A 23,096-nucleotide genomic window follows, 5' to 3' on the forward strand; every position below is an offset into this window, starting at 1 on the left:
GACTACACGTGTGCACCACCATGCCGTTATTTTTTTTTTTTTTCCATTTTTTGTAGAGATGGGGTTTTACCACATTGCCCAGACAGGTCTCCAACTCCTGAGCTCAAGCAATCCACCCACCTTGGCCTCCCAAAGTGCTGGGATTGCAGCTGTGAACCACTGTGCCTGGCCCACTGTTTGTACCTTTTCAGAAATCCCTTTATGTTCACTCAAAATTATTTCCTTATGTTTCCTTTTACAATTTTGGGCTAAAGTACAGCTGCTTTAATTCTCCTGGAATTTATTTTTGTGTAAGTTAAGGTGCGGATTTTATCTGTTTCCATGTTGAGACAACTGGTTGTCTTAATATCATTCATTGGATAATTTATTCTTTCCCCACCAATTTGTAATGTCACCTCTCTAGTTTGCTAGTCTCTCCATGCATATATATGTGGACCTGTCTTAGGGCCCTCTATTCTCTTCCACTGGTCTATTCCAGGATATTTTAAAGTAGAAATCTTCTTATGAAAAGCTTTGGACACATACAAAGAGAGAATCGTGTTATGAACCCCAGTGTACTCATCCAGATTCAAGTTAACAGGAATTTACCACACTAGCATCATTTTTGTCTTTTGTAATGTATTTAAGGCATATTCTAAGTCTTAGGTCATTTCACCCCATATACTTCAGCATGAATATGTATTATCAAACCATTAAAATTAAGCATTTTTAATATTATCTAATGTCCCTGTCCATATTGAGTTCTCTGAATGTTTAAAAGTATCTTTTTATAGTTGGTTTAAATCAGGATCTGCCGTAGTCCTCACGTTAAACTGGTTTTTTTGTGTTTCCTAATTATTTTCAATTTAAAGCATTTGAGCAAATTCCTCTTCCCCCAGGCTCTTTAGTTTTCCTGCAGTTGACCTCTTGAAGAAATCAACTAGGTCTTTAATATTCCACATTATGGATTTGTTTGTGCTCTTTTTCGATGTTACTTAATTTGTTTTATCTCTGTATATATTCTGTAAACTAGAAGTTAGCTTTAAAGGCTTGATTTGATTTAGGTTCAACTTCTTTGGGGTCAGGAGGCAAATAATACTTTGTAGGTAGTGCTGATACTTCATATGGCATGACATTGGGAGGCACATGGTGCGTGGTGTTTCACCCACTCTTAGCAGCGCTAACATTAAAACCTTGGAATTCACGTGATTTCAGCAGGATGTCTTCATAAGGAGGTTTTGATCTGTTTTGCCACTCCTCTTGTATTTATTAGCTGGAATTCTTTAAAGAACAACGTTGCATCATCAGCTAGAGCTATTTTGGTTACCCTGAAATACCACTGATACAAGAAAAGCAGTGTAAATAATTTGTTCTTTGCCTTTAATTTGTCAGTGTTCAGAGTAAGAAGTTAGTGCCCTAGCTCATTCCAGTAGTGAACAATAATGATTTTTATTAATATCATTTTTGAGGATTTGAGTATCACTAATTTAGATTTTTTAGTTGTTTTCAATAAGAATGTTAATTTAGACTAGTCCATTACTACCTGAACCAGAAGCCTTTTCTCTTAACTGTATATTGCTGTATTGTTTCATTTTAGACAGAGCATGTATCTTTTAATTTTAATGTAAATGAAAATGTTAACCGCTTTTCTAATCCTCATTTTTTGATTGAGATTTTACAGTTCATGTGTTCATTGGTCATTTGTATTTTCTCCTTTTCATTTTTTTGTCTTTTCACTTTTTCTCTTTGTTGATCCTTGTCTTGATTTATGAAGGCTTTTTGTCTGTTAAGGATACCAACCTTTTGTTTCTTGTTGCAATTTCCCTCTAATTTTTTTTTTTTGTTTTTTTTTTTTTTACGAGACAGAGTGTCGTTCTGTTGCTCAGGCTGGAGTGCAGTGGCGTGATCTTGGCTCACTGCACCCTCCGCCTCCCTGGTTCAAGCAATTCTCCTGCCTCAGCCTCCTGAGTAGCTGAGATTACAGATGTGTGCCACCACACCGGCTAATTTTTGTATTTTTAGTAGAGACGGGGTTTCACCATGCTGGCCGGGCTGGTCTCGAACTCCTGACTTTGTGATCTGACGGCCTTGGCCTCCCAAAGTGCTGGGATTACAGGCATGAGCTACTGCGCCCGGCCAGTTTCCCTCTAATTTATAATTTGCTTTAATTTTTAAAATTATTCTTTTGAATGGACCTGTATGTCTTACAAAGCATGGCTATCTTCCCTCTGTACTATAAAATGCTAACTTCTGTTTTCTTCTATTTTGTTTTTGCATACTTAAATATCTAGTCTATATGAACATGAGTTATGTTAAAACTTTGTTCCAAGTAAGTTGATAACTTGTACATTGGTATGAAATACTATGTCTTTTGTCTGGGTGGGTCCTGCTGATGATGTTAAAACTCTTTCAAAACGTTTTAGCTAATCACTAGTGTTCCTAGGTTGCTTATAGTAGCAGAAAAAAATGACCTCGTTAAGTAGTTTGTATAGATTTATGCTCTATTAATTATGCAAAGGCAAAATTTAAATATACTGAGTTTTATATTTTCTAGATAAGTGTAGTAATTGTTACAAAATTATGTACTGTCAATGTTTTCATATTTTTATAAATTTGAATAATACATTTATTTTCTTTGTGTAATAAGTGATTTTATTTCTTATTTTGGATAGACACTTGGCATTTCACCTGAAGAAAAATTTGTTATTACAACAACAAGTAGGAAAGAAATTACCTGTGATAATTTTGGTAGGTAAACTGTGTTACTAAGTTCATGCTTTTATATTTAATAAGATCTAGTATGTGGTATAGCAATAACTATTTTATTAGATATGCATCTAAATCTGTTGATGATTTTTGTTAATTTGTTGGGATGAGGGAGGAAACTGGCTGTATGTGCATAGTTTGCACAGAGGTTTTATTTTTCAAGCTTGATTATAGAAAAATAGTTGATACCAGTTATGGCTACAGAAGATGATTCTGCCTAGCACCAATCTTCTGAAGCTGATTTTCCTAACCAACTTGGATTATTCCATTATCTTTTTTTAACCTAGTTTCCCAAGACCTGTTGGTTTTTCATGCCTGATTCCATCTGAATTTAACGATTCTCCGTTTATGTTGACACCACTCTATTTTAGATCCTCGTCTGATTTCCTGTGGTAGTTTAACCTATTAAAAACTGAGTGTTTCAAATGAATGGAAGTATTTGTGCTTGTTTCATTAATATCCTTAACATGACTTTGTTTACAGGTAGATGATTGGGGGTTTTTCTTTACCATCATTAAAGATATTTCATAGATAGAGTTTGTATATTCACAATTATAAGTTCATTGAGTTTCTGATGCTGACCTAGCGCTTATGATTTTCACTGTTGATTACAGATGAAACTGTTAAAGATGGAGTCACCTTGTACCTGCTACAGTCAGTCAATCAGTTACTACTGACAGCTACGAAAGAACGAATTGACTTCTTACCTCACTATGACACACTGGTTAAAAGTGGCATGTATGAATATTATGCCAGTGAAGGACAAAATCCTTTGCGTAAGTATCCCATTCATGCTAATTTTGATAAACTATTACCTGCCTTTATCCCCTGATCACATGTCCCATTCCTTCACTTTTTATATATCATCTTATTACACTTTTTCTTTCTTACTCAGATTCATCACAGTATCATTATGTCTTCTACCTATGTCATCTTCAGTGAAAAAAAACTGTCCTTTAAAGCTAACCTACTAGTAGAACTTTTCTTTTCAGCTCATAAGGGGTCTTGTACCTATACAGCTTTCCATCTCCTGTATACTCTCGTCTCCTGATTTCCTGGCCTGTCATAGACCTTTCCCAATTAAGAAAATAGTTGTTTTACTTTGCAAATACATATAGCTAGATTGCGTAAGTAAGAAGTTTGTGTTCATATTTCCATGTCTTTATCATTTCCTTCTACCTTTACTACTTGCTAGTTTCTGTCGTGTCTCTGGACCATTTGCTAGTGATCTTTACAAATCGGTTGGTTTACTGAATCCTCTCTGGACTTGCCAAAGTGTCTTAATACTGCTTACATGTTCATCATAAACTTTTGTATTAAAATTATTTTTTTCTCATTATATGTGTATTCTTGTTTGCAGGAAATTAGAAAACATAGATAAGCAAAAAGAACATAAATAATATCACTATTACCCAGACATAACCACCGCTAACACTTTGGTGTTTATCATTTCAGAACTTTTCATATTATTTGATTTTTAATGGTTTTATATGGTGCATACTTCTTTAACCTACATTTTGTTTAAAAATAAAGTGAATATCTTTTAATATATATGTCTCTCTGTGTATATTTTGATAATATTTAGGTAATATAATTTATTTCAGCAGTATTCTTTTTCTTTTTTTTTTTTTTTTTTTGAGACAGAGTCTCTCTGTCACCCAAGCTGGAGTGCAGCGGTGTGATCTTGGCTCACCGCAACCTCTGCCTCCTGAGTTCAAGTGATTCTCCTGCCTCAGCCTCCCGAGTTTCTGGGATTACAGGCATGCACCACCACACCTGGCTAATTTTTGTGTTTTTAGTAGAGACGGAGTTTCACCATGTTGACCAGGCTGGTCTCGAACTCCTGACCTAAGTGATCCTCCCGCCTCAGCCTCCCAAAGTGCTGGGATTACAGGTATAAGCCACCATGCCCAGTCTGAACAGTGTTCTTCTATTAGACATTTAGGTTGTTTTTAATTTTGTTATGGTTACAAATGACACTGAATGTTCTTCTGGCTAAATCTTTGTGTGCTTTCTTAACATAACACTACCGCTACTATCATTACTATCAGCTACAGTGCCAGGCATTATACCAAGTACTTATGAGCATTGTCTCATTTACTCCTTAATCCTGTGTGGCAGCTAATGTTAGAAAATAATTTAGGTAAAGATCCTGTTTTGCAGAATTAACTGAGACTAAGAGATTTTAGGTAACTTGCCCAAGGCCACACTACTAGGGAGTAGTGGAGCCAGCATTTAAACTTTAGGAGAGTGACTTCAGAGCTTGAATATATAACTAGTACATTTATTACCTATCATGTTGTTCTTTTTGTACAGAAAAGCTCTTCTCCCATCTTAAAAACACTAAAGTCTTACTTTCTTCACTGGCTACTGCCTAAAATTTTTTGATTCTGTTTATGGCAAAACTCTTCCAGAGAGCTGACTGCATTTGCTATCAGCAGTACTTCTCTTCCTCCCATTCTTTCCTACTCTGACCAGACATTTTCACCTACCACTCTACTGTACCCACTCTTTTATGGTCACCAACAACTAAATCCAGTGATCAATTTTTAATTTTCAGTTCTAATTTTTCTTAAAGTGTTAGAGATTGTTTTGGTACTTCTTCCTTTTTGATATACTTTTCTCGCTTGACTTTTGAGAGTCCATGTTTTTCTTGATTTTCTTCCTTTTTGCAGTGGCATGACCACAGCACACTGTAGCCTCAAACTCCTAAGCGTAAGCAATCCCCCTGCCTCAGTCTCCTGAATGACTAGGACTACAAGTGCATACCACCATGCCCAGCTAATTAAAAAAAAAAAATTGTAGCTGGATGCAGTGGTTCATGCCTGTAATCCCAGCACTTTGAGAGGTCGAGGTGGGAAGATCACTTGAGACCAGGACTTTAGGACCAGCCTGGGGTACACAATGTGACCCCATCTTTACAAAAAAATACAGAAATTATTTGGACGTTTTGGTGCATGCCTTGCTTAGCTACTTGGGAGGCAGTGGCAGGGGGATTGCTTGAGTGACCCAAGGAATTTGAGGCTACAGTGAGCTATGACTGCACCCCTGCACTTCATTCTGGGCAACAGAGTGAGACTCTGTCTCTAAAAATTAAAAATAAAAATAAAATTTTCTTTGTAGAGATGGAGTCTTGCTATGTTGCCCAGGCTGGTCTTGAATTGCTGGCCTCAAATTATTGAGAGCCTTGGTCTCTCAAAGCCCTGGGATTATAAGCACCTTGATTTTCTTCTTACCTCACTGCCTGCCCTTTCTTCTCTCCCCACCTTCTTACTGTTGAAGTGCCTTCGGGCTTAGTCCTTGCCCTTTATGTTGTATCTTACTTCCTCACTTAGTCATCAGGTCCTATCTCATGGTTCTAAATAACATCATTACGGAAGTGAGTGTCACAAGGAAGAGGTAAGAAATGGTAATTTTTAGTTAAATATTGAAAATGGTGCCGGGTTTATCTCTTGAATTCCAGTTTTATCCATCCAGCTGCCAATGTGGCATCTTCTCTAGGATGTCTAAAATGGGAACCCTCATCTGCTCACTGAATTTTATACCACACACAGTTTCCCCCATCTGAATTGATTATTACTGTGTCCTTCCTGCAGCACAGGCCAAAAATCAAATTGATACTTTTATTTCTCAAACCTCTTATTTAATCTGACAGAAAATCCTTTGGGTCCTATTCTCAATGTTTTGTCTTAAAATGACCATTTCTCACCATTTCTATTGCTACCACCTGGTGTGGAGGCACCATCGTATCCACCCAGATTACACTAACTGGTAGTTTCTGGTACCTGTCTTTTCATCCCTGTCCATAAAGGTTTGAGAAATCAGATTGTGTCACTCTTCTGCTGAAAACACTCATGGCTCCCCATTTCACTAAGAGTAAAAGCCAAAGTCGTTACAGTTGCCTGCAGAACCTTACTAGCTCTGCTTTGTACTTATCTGACTTTGTTTCTACTACCTTTCTTACTTTTTCACTCCCCTTCAGTGCCATCCATATTCTCAGCTTAGGGCCCTCTGCTTGAAATGCTCTTCCTCCAGTTAGCCTTTCTTCACTTCCTCCAAGTCTTGGTTATCTGCTGTCTTCTCAACAAAACTTGCTGTATTTAATTGCAACTGTATTCCCTCTGTGTCTTTACTGTTACTTTATTTCATTTCTCTGCTGTTTCTTTTTTCTCCATTGCACAAACCATCTTCTAACATGCTGTAGAATTTATTATGTTTATATCTTCTTTCCCATATTCCTCCATTAGAATGTTAAGTCCATAAAAACAGAACCTTCATCTGCTTTGTTCAGTTCCTAGAACAATGCCTGGCACATAGTAGGTGCTTAAATATTTTAAAATTGAGTGAATCTCCTCCGGGCTCACGCCTGTAATCCCAGCACTTTGGAAGCCACAGCGGGCAGATCACTTGAGGTCAGGAGTTTGAGACCATCCTGGGCAACATGGTGAAACCCCGTCTCTACTAAAAATACAAAAATTGGCCAGGCGTGGAGGTGGGTGCCTGTAATCCCAGCTACTTGAGAGGCTGAGGCAGGAGAATCGCTTGAACCCAGGTGGTGGAGCTTATAGTGAGCTGAGATCATGCCACTGCCACTCCAGCCTGGGCACCAGAGGGAGACTGCATCTAAAAAAAAAAAAAAATTGAGGAGTGAATCTTTAATTCTTTTTTTTTTTTTTTGAGATGGCGTTTCGCTCGTTGCCCAGGCTGGAGTGCAATGTCTTGATCTCGGCTCACCACAATCTCCGCCTCCTGGGTTCAAGCGATTCTCCTCCCTCAGCCTCATGAGTTCCTGGGATTACAGGCATGCACCACCACGCCTGGCTAATTTTGTATTTTTAGTAGAGATGGAGTTTCTCCATGCTGGTCAGGCTGGTCTCGAACCCCCAACCTCAGGTGATCCTCCTGCCTTGACCAGCTTTTGTTGGGTTAAGCTTCTGCAGAATTAAGATACATAAATTTGATATGTTCCCTTTCTTTTTACTAAGGGGATAAAAGCAGGAAATAGTGTGAATAGTGACCTTGAAGAAAGGAGAATATTAGTTAATGTTGAGCCAGTGATAAATTGAATGTCAGATTGGTGGTGTGGTAGTGAATCAATAGCAGTTCTGTGTCAATTGAGCAAATGCATTCTGCCACTTGAAAAATGTGTTAGTCATAAGAATCCTATATGCAAATTAGCTTTCAAGAAACACTTATTTTGCACATGAGCAGTATATGAAATTAAAAAAAAAGAGAGACACTTATTACTTTATATTTGCCCCGTATTTCCAAATGTGCTTACTTTGGACTTGTGCATGATGTAATTACATACCACAGACTATTTGATTTTACGGTTATGGTCTTCTGTTTGTCTCTTAATGTCTGTATGTCTGTCTTTAGATTATAAACTTCTTGAAGCCAGGAATCATGGCTGGCTGACTCATGCTGTATAGTGCCATACAAGTACTGATTGATGACTGCTTTTTTGATGCTGGTGGTGATTGGTGATGATGCCTTTATTATGTATTATATCATTAGGATCAGGATAATACTTTAATTCTAGCTCTTTGGCTTTAAGGTACTTGATAGTTTCTTCTTCTTTGAACTTTTATATAAAGTATGTGGGAGGGAAAAGTTAAGCAATGTTTTCTTAATCTCTTGCAGCATTTGCTCTTGCGGAATTAATTGACAATTCATTGTCTGCTACTTCTCGTAACATTGGGGTTAGAAGAATACAGATCAAATTGGTAAGGAAATAATACTGTAAAACAATTTAACTTTCTTTTTGTAAGAGTAATAAAAGTTTATTGGAGAAAAGTAGAAAATAAAAGTAAAACTAAAAGTATAAATAATTGTCAGATATTTCTTCATCCGTTGTTAAAGTTTTTTCATGTTTTTTTCCTATGCATGTATATACACATACATGTATATGTACCTTTGCTTTTTTGTAATCTTCTGCTTTCCCTTAACAGTACATTGTTAACATGTGCCGTATCATGAATGTTCTGCAGTACAATCTGTTGTTGCAGTGGCTTATTGGCTGTAATGTAAATTGTGTAGTTTGTGTTCTATTGTTGAACATTTAGATTTTTTTCCTGTATTTTTGCCACTGGAAGGAATGCCGGAATGATGAACATTCTTGCACACCTTTGTACATGTCTCTGAATATTTCCTTAAGTTGAATTCTGAGAAATGGAATTTCTAGGCTAAAGGACATGAAGAATTCTGAGGCTTTTGATACATACTGCTGCTGAAGTGCCTTTCAGAAAATTGTATTAATTTGCACTTCCATCAGTAATGTATAAGTGAGCCCATTGAGTCATTTTTTTCATATTTAACTTTTCATGTTTTAAATATTGATTTGATTTTTCCTGTCATTTTGAACTTCTTTTGTTTCATAGCTTTTTGATGAAACACAAGGAAAACCTGCTGTTGCAGTGATAGATAATGGAAGAGGAATGACCTCTAAACAGCTTAACAACTGGGCCGTGTATAGGTTGTCAAAATTCACAAGACAAGGTGACTTTGAAAGGTTAGAAAACCTTTTTTTTTGTGTGTGGGTAGCTATGTATTTTAATAAGGATAAAAAACTGGTTTGCCTTTGAATGCATATGATACATTGGAGGTTTTACTGTTATCCGCGTATTTATTTGGGTTTCATATTATAGAATTTTTATGATTGATACTTAGAAATAGTTAGAACTATATAATACTGTGCCATTCCATTAAACAGCTCATTTTGCATTTCCTGAGGTATGTGGAGTTGATATGTTGGGTACCTTAGAACTTTTCCCCTTTCCTAACTCTGTATAGCCTCTAAAGCAGTAGAATGGTTTTAAAATGGGTTTTAGAAATCACTTCATACCATTTGCAAAATACCTAAAACTGCATGTGGTTCTGTGGAGCTCACTGTTGCTCTACTTTCAGAGCTCTTTTTGCAAAACATTCAGGAGTGGAATCTAGTGGAGTTATATATCAGAATGTGCTTGTAGAAAATATCCTGAATGAGGATGTCACAGGGAAAACAAAATATGCTAAAAGCCATCAGATGTAAAAAAGATTTAGATCCTTGGGATATTAGTGGAACTCTAGAGAAGAGCTTTGACCCACAAGTCTTTTGATATTTTAAAGCTATGTTGCTGTACTTCTAACAACATACTTGGGAAGAGTCTCGGCATTCTTATTAAATAGTTGGTATGTGTTCATAACCTGCTTTGTTCTTTTCCTTGTCAAGAAAAGTCACCCACATTTAAGGATCAATCTCATTGTGTTAATATAGTTAGCGCATTCATCTTCTTGCTTCTAAAATTTCAGCACCCTCAGAATTTTAATCAAATTAGTAAAGACTTAACAGTTCCATTGTAAGAGACAACGTAGTATGAAAAACAAAGACTCTTGTGTCATTTGACCTGGTTTGGATTCTAGCCTTGCCACTTACTAATTACAGTGTGTGACATTGGTCAACTTCCTTTACTTCTCCGTGCCTCAGCTTACGTAGCCATAAAATGGGGATATTATCCCATGAGGTTTTGTGACAACTAAGTGAGTTAGTACATGTAGAATCCTTAGGACAGAGCCTGGCATATGGTAAACAGTCAATAAATACAAACTGTAGAAGCTGTCATTTTAGTTATTCTCATTCCTGACCTCAGACTTTTTTTTTTCTTTTTTGAGACAAAGTCTTGGTCTGTTGTCCAGGCTAAAGTGCAGTGGTGCAATCTTGGCTCACTGCAACCTGTGCCTCCCAGGTTCAGATGATTCTTCTGCCTCAGCCTCCCAAGTAGCTGGGACTACAGGAACCCACCACCATGCCTGACTATTTTTTGTATTTTTAGTAGAGACGGGGTTTCACCATGTTAACCAGTCTGGTCTGGAACTCCTGACCTCAGGTGATCCACCCTCCTCAGCCTCCCACAGTGCTAGGATTACAGGCATGAGCCACTGCACCTGGCCTAGACTTCTCCGCAGGCATTCTCTTTCACCATTTTCTTGAATATATGGCATTTAAAGGATTTATAGAGAGCCAGAGAGAAGGCAAAGACCACTGTCTTTAATAGTGTGATGAGGCCGGGCGCGGTGGCTCAAGCCTGTAATCCCAGCACTTTGGGAGGCCGAGATGGGCGGATCACGAGGTCAGGAGATCGAGACCATCCTGGCTAACACTGTGAAACCCCGTCTCTACTAAAAAAATACAAAAAAAACTAGCCGGGCGTGGCGGCGGGCGCCTGTAGTCCCAGCTACTCGGGAGGCTGAGGCAGGAGAATGGCGTAAACCCGGGAGGCGGAGCTTGCAGTGAGCTGAGATCCGGCCACTGCACTCCAGCCTGGGCGACAGAGGGAGACTCCGTCTCAAAAAAAAAAAAAAATAGTGTGATGATAGGATTTAGCATATGACAGAAGTATTAGGTAGAAGGGAAGGTAGAACAGATGGTAGATTAGGCAAAATGGTCAGAAAAACATCAGTCATATCAACTAGAAGAGTAGAAAGAAATGAAAATCTTAACTGAATTCATGGGACATTGACTGATTTTTCTGTAGTTCTTAGAACAACGCAAACTTTTAAATTTAACCAAATATTAGGGAAATTGTAATTTCTGGCAAAAATCTTTTTGCTGCTGGTTTTAGTCTTAGCTTTATGGATTTGGTGTCAGTAAACAATTACTTGTTATAGCTGCTAGGTACTTATACTGTCTTTTAAGTCCAGTATCAGTTCCTTGACCCACTGTAATTTCTATCAACATCAGATACACCCCTTCAGCCTCTAGCTTCTGCTCAGTTGATTTACTCCTTCCATTTGTTTTTTTCTGGATACAAGGATGGATGTCATAGAAGACAGGCTGTAGAAGAAAGGCAAGAACAGGCTAAAAGTACTAAACAACTAAGTCTTGACCTGTAGCTCATGTGGTATTGGAGAGAGAAACAGAAGTAAACACAAAAAATTACATGTAGAAGCATTTCAGTTATTATTACTATGAATAAAATGTAAGAGTAATGTTGAAGGAATGGATTGCTAGGAAAAAAAGTAGGATAATAGAGCTGATGCACATCTCCTCTAGGTAAGGTGGTTGGAGAAGAGGGCCTCTTTGAGATGACATTTGAGTGGAGGCTTGAATGGTCAGAAGAAAGCAGTCAAATAAAGGTCTGTAAGAAGTGTGTTTCAGGTAGAAGAAACACCAGCAAAGCAAAGACTGAAATTGTGACAGTCTTGTTTTGTTTGAAGGACAGAAAGGAGGCTGTTGTGACTGTAGCATAGTAGATAGCGGGGAGAGTAGAGGGAGACGTGAGAATTTCAGTTTGGAAATATTCGTAACTCATGTACCTGGGTACTACTCCCTCCTCCCACCCTTTTTATTTTGAAACATTTCAAGCCAGTAGACAAGATGAAAGAACTAGCACCCATATATCCTTCACCTAGATTTATTAGTTGTTAATGTTTTGTTACATTTATGATCTGTCTACACACTTGCACACACATACTTTGCTTTTCTGAATCATTTGAAAGTACACTGCTGTCAGTTTGTGACATTTCACTCCCAAATACTGTAGCATGTGTATTTTGAGAACAAGCGGATTCTCATACATAACTACAAAATCATTATTACATCTAAGAAATTTATCATTAGTGCAAAAATATTTAACATAAGATTTTCATAAGTTTTTTTTCTGTTGTCATGTCTAGTCTCCTTCATTCTATTATAGTTTCCCTAGCTTTTGTGTTTTTCATAATATTTTAATTTTTCTGTAGTGTTTAGGCTAGTTTTCTTGTAGAATGGTCCACAACCTGAATCTGAGTGTTTCCTCAGCGCTGTTTTTTTTCCTTTAGTATTTTATTATGAACATTTAAAAATATACAGAAAAGTTGAAATTCTACAGGAAATACCTATATACTCCCACCTAGGTTTTACCGTTGATAGTTGCTTGACTCCTTATATATCTGTCCCACCATTAGTTTATCTGGTTTTTTAATACAGTTCAAAACAAGTTATAAATATTGCTATACTTTTTCCTAGTTTTGAAAGTGTCCGTATTATTTTCTAGGGTTCAATATTTTTAATTTTGATGTAAAATTCACATATTATGCAGTTAATGGCTTATAATCTGTCTTAAATTTATCTTAATTGAATTGATCTTTTATGGAGATAAAATTTACATATCATAAAATTGACAGTATTAAAGCATACTGTTCAGTAGTTTTGAGTTAACAAAATTGTGCAACCATCGCCACTAATTCCTTTTACAGTTCCAAAAGAAACCCTGTATTAAGTGGTAGTCACTTTCTATCTCCTCGCAACCACTAATATTCTTTTAATAGTTTTTTTTGTTTGTTTTTTTGTTTTTTGTTTTTTGATTTTTTGTTTGAGACAAATCTCGCTCTGTTGTTCAGGCTGGAGTGTAATGGTGCTATCTTGGCTCACTGCAACCTCTGCAGTGAGCAGAGTCCAAGTCACTGGGACCACAGGTGCTTGTCACCACACCTGGCTAATTTTTTGTAGAGGTGGAGTCTTACTGTATTGCCCAGACTGGTCTCCAACTCCTGAGCGCAAGCGATCCACCTGCCTCAGCCACCCACAGTGCTGAGATTACAGGAGTGAGCCACCACAGCCGGCCAATAGTTGTTAATCTACATTTTTAGTTGTTTTTCTAGGGATTACAACCAGCATCTTAATTTATAACAATACAGTCTGGATTAATGCCAACGACATTATCTGTAGTATACAAAAACCACTCTTGCTTAGCTTTGTTCTCCTCCCACTTGTGTGTACTATTATTTTCATGTAAATGTGATCGTTACACATTATAGCCCTGTTACTAGAGTTTTATACTTACTATTTTATGTCTTGATCTTTTGAATTAGATAGGAGAAGATTGACAAATAATGCATTTGTACTGTCTTGTCTTGTCTTGTTAGTTAGTTCGTTCGTTCTTTCTTTTTTTGAGAGAGTGTTTGCTCTGTCACCCAGGCTGGAGTGTAATGGCACGATCTTGGCTCACTGCAGCCTCCACCTCCTGGGTTCCAGCGATTCTCCTGCCTCAGCCTCCTGGGCTGAGCTTACAGGCACATGCTGGGATTATAGGCACATGCCACTATTCCCGGCTAATTTTTGTGTTTTTAGTAGAGACGAGGTTTCACTATGTTGGCCAGTTTGGTCTTGAACTCCTGACCTCAGGTGATCCGCCCGCCTCGGCCTCCCAAAGTGCTGGGATTACAGGCGTGAGCCGCTGCCCCTGGCTTGTCTTTTCTAATTATGTAATTACCGCTACCTTATTTTCTGTATTTCTTCATGTGTATTTGAGTTATAATACTTTCTAATATCCTGGTATTTTAGCCCAAAGGACTGTCTTGTCTAGTGGCTCCATTAGGGCAGATCTGCTAATGACAAATTCCCTCACTTTTTATCTGAGAATGTCTTAATCTTTCCTTTTTCTTTTTTTGAGAGGGAGTCTCGCTCTTTAGTCCAGGCTGGAGTGGTAGTGCAATCTCAGCTCGCTGCAACCTCTGCCTCCCTGGTTCAAGCGATTCTTTTGCCTCAGCCTCCCAAGTAGCTGGGATTACAGGCGTACACCACAATGCCCGACTAACTTTTGTATTTTTAGTAGAGTCAAGGTTTCACCATATTGGCCAGGCTGTTCTCGAACTCTTGATCTTGTGATCTGCCTGCCTCGGCCTCCCGAAGTACTGGGATTATTTTTGAAGGCTGTTTGTGCTGGGTAAAAACTCTTGGTTGACAGTCTTTGTCTTTCAACACTTTGAATATGTTAGCTCACTGCCTTCTGGCTTTATGGTTTCTGATGAGAAATTAGCTGTTAAATCGTTTTGAGGATCCCTTCTGTGTAACAGATTGCTTCTCTCATTGCTTTTGAGATTCTCTTTTTGTCTCTGGCTTTTGACGGTTTAATGCTGATGTGTCTAGGTGTGGATATGGGTTCATCCTACTTAGAGTTCATTGAGCTTCTCAGATATATAGAATAAAGTTTTTCATCAAATTTTGGGAGTTTTTTTGCCATTTTTTTCCTCCAAATATTCTTTCTCTCCTTTCTTTCTATGACTCCTCTTATTCATATACTTAATGGTGTTCTGTAGTACAGATCTGTTCTTTTTTCTTTTTGTTCCTCAAACTAAATAATTTCAATCATCCACCTTCAAGTTTATGGATTCTTCTGCCAACTCAAATCGGCTCATGAGTCTTTTAAGCGGTTTTTTCATTTTGGTTATTTTTTTTTCCAAATCTAGATTTTCTATTCAGTTCTTTTTTATGATTTCTAATCCAACTGATACTCTCTGTTTGGTGAAATACATTTCTTATACTTTCTTTTAGTTCATTATACATAGTTTCAGTTCTTTGAATATATTAAAATAGCCAAACTTCTTCTGCCACAGTTTCTACCAACTGTTCTTTTTCCTATGTGTGAACCATACTTTAATATCTCTTTGCATGGCTTGTAATTTTTTTTTTTTTTTTTTTTTTTAGACGGAGTCTCGCTCTGTCGCCCAGGCTGGAGTGCAGTGGCCAGATCTCAGCTCACTGCAAGCTCTGCCTCCCGGGTTTACGCCATTCTCCTGCCTCAGCCTCCCGAGTAGCTGGGACTACAGGCGCCCGCCACCTCGCCCGGCTAGTTTTTTTTTTTGTATTTTTTAGTAGAGACGGGGTTTCACCGTGTTAGCCAGGATGGTCTCGATCTCCTGACCTCGTGGTCCGCCCGTCTCGGCCTCCCAAAGTGCTGGGATTACAGGCTTGAGCCACCGCGCCCGGCCTACAAAAAATATTTTTAAAAATTAGCCAGGTGTGGTCCAGGCACGGTGGTTCATGCGTGTAATGCCAGCACTTTGGGAGGCCGAGGTGGGCGGATCACCTGGGGTCAGGAGTTCAAGACCAGCCTGGCCTTCATGGCGAAACCCTGTCTCTGTAGTAAAAATACAAAAATTAGCCGGGTGTGGTGGTGTGTGCTGGTAATCCTAGCTACTCGGGAGACTGAGACAGGAGAATCGCTTGAACCTGGGAGGTGGAGGATGCAGTGAGCCGAGATCGTGCCGCTGTACTCCAGCCTGGGTGACAGAGTGAGACGCTATCTCAAAAAATAAAAAAAATTAGCCAGGTGTTGTGGCTTGCACCTCTGTAGTGTCAGCTTCTCAGGAGGCTGAAGTGGGAGGATTGCTTGAGACCAGGAAGTCGAGGCTATAGTAATCCATGATCACACCACTGCACTCCAGCCTGGGCGACTGAGTGAGATTCTGTCTCTCAATAAAAAAGGATATATAACGTTACATAAACCTAGAAAATTCTCTCATAACTTGGGCACTGTAAGAATTTCTACTTTAGAAGTTAACTTGGATATCTGGAACATAATTATAACAGTATGTGTATAATTATTTTGTAGGGGAGAGGTATGACATTAGTTAGGTCCACATACCTGGATTCAGGTATGTGTTGGATCAGTGCCACTCTTTCTGCACTTTCAACTTGCTCATCAAATAAAAGGCTCTCAACTCAGAGCTGTTTTTTTGAAATATAAATAAGTAAAAATGCTATGTGACCCATGCCATATTTATTTTAAGTTGTAGAAATGGACCCCCAACAGGATTTTTCCTAATATTCCTAAAGAAAAAGCTGGTTTGTTTTCATTGGTTTTCAGCAAATTAAGATGAGCTTTTACTTCCTAATATTTGTATTTACTTGAATGTAGGGAATACGTTTGTAACATTTAAGCACCCTACTTTAATTTGGTCATTTCCATGTGTCTGGCACATTTATTCCAGAGGCTCTGATAGAGATTGTTGGCCAGTTTTGTTAGAGATGGAGCTTTCTTAATTTTGGTGGTTTTTTTCCTCCTTTGTTAGATTCAAGATAGTGAGATATATACATAGTTACTCTACCCTGGCTTCCTGGCAATCATTTAGATAGTTCCTTTTACTAATTTGATCATCTTCCCTGATCACTCTTTCTTCTTCTTCTTTTTTTTTTTTTTTTTTTTTTTTTTGTGGAGTGCAGTGGAGAAAACAAATTTCAGCTCACTGCAAACTCTGCCTCCCACGTTCAAGCAATCCTGCCTCAGCCACCCAAGTAGCTGAGACTATAGGCGCGCACCACCACGCCTGGCAAATTTCGTATTTTTAGTAGAGATGAGGCCAGGCACTATGTTGGCCAGGCTGATCTTGAACTCCTGACCTGAGGTGATCCACCCACCTCAGCCTCCCAAAGTGCTGGGATTATGGGTGTGAGCCACTGTGCCTGGACCCCTGATACTTTTTCTTACTTGAAACACCTCTTATGTTTTGTTCCCATCAAAATTTCCCAAAGATTAAGTGTCCTCTTTCATTGTATGAGGAATACGAATTAAGATATTTTCTGAAATTTTTTTGGACTTTGGTGTAAATTTATTCCTGAAGGAGCTTAATTTCCTAATTCTCCAGAGGACTGCTGTGGTGTAAAACTGTTCCTTGAAATTGTATTTTTCTACTTTTATTTATGTTCATGAAGGGATATTTATATAGTCCTTGAGTGGATATAGGAATTTTTCTAGACTCATTAACACAAGTCTGAGACTGTCTTGAAATAAATATTCTCAGCCTTACTTGCCATGATAGAGTTGTTGCCTAGATTTGGTTTGCATGGGTCATTTGGATTGAAAAAGGGATTTATGATTGTGTGCATTTCTAACTAGTGGAGAGAATTCTTTAGTTTTGTGTGACTTGATGTCTATATGTTGTGTTTTATCAGTGAGCTTCTCCCTTCTCTAATCTTTTGTATATTTTCCCAGAAATATTTTAAGGAAAATATCAGTAGGTATTTTCAACTTATTTCCTAGAAATATTGCCATAGTAACTGAATTCTTAGAACTCATTTACTTTTTTCTTCTTAATAAACATTAGCTCGTAGACCTTGGTTAATCATAATTCTGGGAAACAAATTGTAGCATGTTTTGTTACGCAGTATTTTCTTTTTCATTCAGTTCAGTCTACTTTTTTTCTTTGCAACTTGGTATTTAACCCATGGATTGTTTTAAAAGTGCATGAATTTGTAAGTGTTCCAACAGATTTTCCTATTGTCTTTCTATTGATTTCAAATTCAATCTTATGATAGCTAGATAATATACTCTTAAGTGATTTCAGCTGTTTTACATTTGTTGGGTTTTATGATCCAGGATGTTATCTATGTAGGTGAATTTTCTATGTGTCTTTGAAAAGAAGGTGTATTTTGCTCTTTTTGGGAGAAATGTTCTGAAAATGTCAGTTAGATTCTATAGGTTGATGATACTATTCATTTCTTTGTATCCTTGCAGAATTTTCTATGTGGTAGTAACTAAGGGGTATTGAAGTCTCCAAGCATTGTTATGCCTTCTGTACTTTTTTGGTTGACCTTTTTATTCATTATGTAGTGTTGCTCTTTGTCACTGATTATTTTCTTTGCTTTGGAGTGTACTTTACCTGTTAATATAGCCATCCCAGCTTCTTTTCGTTTGTTTTCATGCTATATATTTTTTCATTCATTTTCTTTTAACCTACCTTCATTATTATATATGAAATGGGTTTCTTATAGACAACATATAGTTGGGTCATGTTTTATAACCACACAGTTTCATTTAGCGTCTTTGTATTATTACATTTAATGTAATTGAATGTACAATGAACATTTCAGATTTTGTGTTTTTGAATTTGAGATGCTCAACTTGTACTTAAATTTTGTTAAAGTCAAGCTCAAACTAGATGCTCAGCAAAACTATCTTTGGGTTTTGGGGGGAAGAGAGAGATCCTATCGGACATACAAAATCTGAAAAAAATTCATGCAGAACAGACTCAAATTATAAAAGAATGTTTAGAAAGATCTTCAGAAAGGAAAACAATACTGGTTATTATTACATTATCCAGAAAGGAAAATAATACTGGATATTATTACATCCATAATGTAATTAAATGTAATAATACAAAGAGTGATAGTCTATTTTATTTACCCATTTATTTGTTTAATTGTTCTTTGTTCATTTCCTGGTGTCTTTTATTGACTTAGTCTGGTGTTAATATATTCACTCTAGCTTTCTTTTCATTAGTGTTAAAATGGTAAATCTTTTTCCAACCTCTTAACCTATTGTCTCTTTATATTTAAAGAGGGTTTCTTTTAGGCAATGGATATTTGTGTCTTAATATTTAACAATCTCTGCCTTTTAATTGGAGTGCTTAGATCAATTGCTTTTAATTGGATTATTGATGTGTTTATATTTAAGTTTACCATCTTTATTAATTTATTTTTTATTTTTCCTGCCTTTTTTTGTTCCCATTTTCTTTTTTTTCCTGCCTTATTGCAGATTCATTGTGTGTGTGTGTGTGTGTGTGTGTGTGTGTTGTGTGTGTGTGTGAGAGAGAGAGAGAGAGAGCAAGAGCGAGAGAGATTCCATTTTATTTCCTTTTTGGCTTATTAACTATAGCTGTTACTTTACTGGAAACTCTAGGATTCATAGTATAACTCTTTAATTTATCACAGTCTGTATTAAGTAATACTAAACCACTTCACATATAAATATATCACAACAGTATACTTCCATTTATGCTATCTTGGTCTTTGTACTTTTGTTTTTATACATTTTACTTTGGCATCAATGTCAAAGTACAGTATTGTTATTTAGCTTTAAATAATCATTTGCCTCTCTCCTTAATGTAAAAAGGCTTCTTCTCAACTTCTTGACCTTTCTTGCTAAACTATACACATCTGCTCTGCGTTCCAACAGCACACTGTTCTGTCCCTTTTTAAAGCAGTTCTCTTTTAAAAAATTGTGGTAAGATATAAATAACATAAAATTTGCAGTTATAACCATTTTAAAGTGTATAATTCCATAGCATTAATTACAGTCATAGTCTTTTACAACTATTTTTATTATGTATTCCTAAAGTTTTTTCACCCTGTACCCCCAAATTGAAGCTTTACTCATTAAACAGTAACTCCCCATTGCTCCCACTCGTAGCCCCTGGTAACCATTATTGTACTTTCTGTTTTCAATGAATTTACCTAATCAAGGTACCTCATTTAAGTGGAAGTATACAGTATTTGTTGTTATACAGTATTTGTCATCTGTGACTTACTTCACTTAGCATAATTTTCGAGGATCATCCATGTTGTAGCATGTATCAGAATTTCATTCCATTTTATGGTTGAATAATTCTTCACTGTACAACCCATACTATATTTTGTCTATCAGTTCATAGATGAATGGACACAAGTTGTTTCTACCTTTTGTCTTTTGATAATGCTGCTATGAACATTTGCATGCGAAATCTGAGTCTCTGAACCAGTTTGTTTACCCACATATTTACTGTATTTACTAGAGCTTGTATTTATTCCTTTGTGTAAATCTATCCAGTATTGTTTTCCTTTCTGAGAAGATCTTTCTAAACATTCTCTTATAACTTCAGTCTGTTCTTAGTGAATTTTTTTCAGATTTTGTCTGAAACGATCTCTCTCTTCCCCCCAAACCCCAAAGATAGTTTTGCTGAGCATCTAGTTTGAGCTTGACTTTAACAAAATTTAAGTACAAGTTGAGCATCTCAAATTCAAAAATACAAAATCTTAACTGCTCCAGAATCCAAAATTTTTTGAGCACCAACATGACATTTAAGGAAATGCTTCGGGGGGTGGAGCAAGATGGCTGAATAGGTACAGCTCCAGTCTCCAACTCCCAGCGCGAGCGACACAGAAGACTGGTAATTTCTGCATTTTCTTTTTTTTTTTTTTTTTTTTTTGAGACAGAGTCTTGCTCTGTCACCCAGGCTGGAGTGCAGTGAGTGGCCGGATCTCAGCTCACTGCAAGCTCCGCCTCCCGGGTTCACGCCATTCTTCTGCCTCAGCCTCCCAAGTAGCTGGGACTACAGGCACCCGCCACCACGCCCGGCTAGTTTTTTGTATTTTTTAGTAGAGACGGGGTTTCACCGTGTTAGCCAGGATGGTCTCGATCTCCTGACCTCATGATCTGCCCGTCTCGGCCTCCCAAAGTACTGGGATTACAGGCTTGAGCCACCACACCCGGCCCTAATTTCTGCATTTTCAAGTGAGGTACTAGGTTCATCTCACTAGGGAGTGCCGGACAATCGGTGCTGGTCAGCTGATGCAACCCGACCAGCCAGAGCTGAAGTAGGGCGAGGCATCACCTCACCTGGTGAATCCAGGAGTTGGTTTTTTGAAAAGATCAACAAAATTGACAGACCGCTAGCAAGACTAATAAAGAAGAAAAGAGAGAAGAATCAAATAGACGCAATAAAAAATGATAAAGGGAATCATCACCAACCCCACAGAAATACAAACTACCATCAGAGAATACTATAAACACCTCTACGCAAATCAACTAGAAAATCTAGAAGAAATGGATAATTTCCTGGACACTTACGCTCTCCCAAGACTAAACCAGGAAGAAGTTGAATCCCTGAATAGACCAATAGCAGGCTCTGAAATTGACGCAATAATTAATAGCCTACCAACCAAAAAAAGTCCAGGACCAGATGGATTCACAGCTGAATTCTACCAGAGGTACAAGGAGGAGCTGGTACCATTCCTTCTGAAACTATTCCAATCAATTGAAAAAGAGGGAATCCTCCCTAACTCGTTTATGAGGCCACACATCCTGATACCAAAGTCTGGCAGAGACACAACAAAAAAAGAGAATTTTAGACCAATATCCCTGATGAACATCGATGCAAAAATCCTCAAAAAATACTGGCAAACCGGATTCAACAGCACATCAAAAAGCTTATCCACCATGATCAAGTGGGCTTCATCCCTGGGATGCAAGGCTGGTTCAACATTCGCAAATCAATAAAAGTAATCCAGCATATAAACAGAACCAAAGACAAGAACCACATGATTATCTCAATAGATGCAGAAAAGGCCTTTGACAAAATTCAACAGCCCTTCATGCTAAAAATGCTCAATAAATTTGGTATTGATGGAACCTATCTCAAAATAATAAGAGCTATTTATGACAAACCCACAGCCAATATCATACTGAGTGGGCAAAAACTGGAAAAATTCCCTTTGAAAACTGGCACAAGACAGGGATGCCCTCTCTCACCACTCCTATTCAACATAGTGTTGGAAGTTCTGGCTAGGGCAATCAGGCAAGAGAAAGAAATCAAGGGTATTCAGTTAGGTAAAGAAGAAGTCAAATTGTCCCTGTTTGCAGATGACATGATTGTATATTTAGAAAACCCCATTGTCTCAGCCCAAAATCTCCTTAAGCTGATAAGCAACTTCAGCAAAGTCTCAGGATACAAAATTAATGTGCAAAAATCACAAGCATTCTTACGCACCAGTAACAGACAAACAGAGAGCCAAATCATGAATGAACTTCCATTCACAATTGCTTCAAAGAGAATAAAATACCTAGGAATCCAACTTACAAGGGATGTAAAGGACCTCTTCAAGGAGAACTACAAACCACTGCTCAGTGAAATCAAAGAGGACACAAACAAATGGAAGAACATACCATGCTCATGGATAGGAAGAATCAATTATCGTGAAAATGGCCATACTGCCCAAGGTGATTTATAGATTCAATGCCATCCCCATCAGGCTACCAATGAATTTCTTCACAGAATTGGAAAAAACTGCTTTAAATGTCATATGGAACCAAAAAAGAGCCCGCATTGCCAAGACAATCCTATGTCAAAAGAACAAAGCTAGAGGCATCATGCTACCTGACTTCAAACTATACTACAAGGCTACAGTAACCAAAACAGCATGGTACTGGTACCAAAACAGAGATATAGACCAATGGAATAGAACATAGTCCTCAGAAATAATACCACACATCTGCAGCCATCTGATCTTTGATAAACCTGAGAAAAACAGGAAATGGGGAAAGGATTCCCTATTTAATAAATGGTGCTGGGAAAATTGGCTAGCCATAAGTAGAAAGCTGAAACTGGATCCTTTCCTTACTTCTTATACGAAAATTAATTCAAGATGGATTAGAGACTTAAATGTTAGACATAATACCATAAAAACCCTAGAAGAACACCTAGGTAGTACCATTCAGGACATAGACAAAACACCAAAAGCAATGGCAACAAAAGCCAAAATTGACAAATGGGATCTAATTAAACTAAAGAGCTTCTGCACAGCAAAAGAAACTACCATCAGAGTGAACAGGCAACCTACAGAATGGGAGAAAATTTTTGCAATCTACTCATCTGACAAAGGGCTAATATCCAGAACCTATAAAGAACTCAAACAAATTTACAAGAAAAAAACAACCCCATCAAAAAGTGGGCAAAGGATATGAACAGACATTTCTCAAAAGAAGACATTCATACAGCCAACAGACACATGAAAAAATGCTCATCATCACTGGCCATCAGAGAAATGCAAATCAAAACCACAATGAAGGCCGGGC

At 37.6% G+C, this 23,096-nt stretch overlaps 1 protein-coding gene across 5 annotated transcripts in view; it reads left to right on the top strand.

Annotated features, from left to right (window-relative positions):
- SMCHD1 (structural maintenance of chromosomes flexible hinge domain containing 1) overlaps window positions 1-23,096 on the top strand; it is a 151,134-nt gene that overhangs the window by 7,207 nt on the left and 120,831 nt on the right. For all 5 annotated transcript variants that reach the window (XM_033178210.1, XM_033178208.1, XM_033178209.1 and 2 more), the window contains exons 2-5: window positions 2,652-2,727; window positions 3,360-3,521; window positions 8,389-8,471; window positions 9,126-9,256. In XM_033178210.1, the coding sequence (XP_033034101.1) occupies window positions 2,652-2,727; window positions 3,360-3,521; window positions 8,389-8,471; window positions 9,126-9,256 (452 nt within the window). The remainder of the gene's footprint in view (window positions 1-2,651; window positions 2,728-3,359; window positions 3,522-8,388; window positions 8,472-9,125; window positions 9,257-23,096) is intronic.

The sequence above is a fragment of the Trachypithecus francoisi genome, unplaced genomic scaffold (genome assembly GCF_009764315.1).
Source record: "Trachypithecus francoisi isolate TF-2019V2 unplaced genomic scaffold, Tfra_2.0 Lachesis_group19, whole genome shotgun sequence".
Classification (NCBI taxonomy): Eukaryota; Metazoa; Chordata; class Mammalia; order Primates; family Cercopithecidae; genus Trachypithecus; species Trachypithecus francoisi.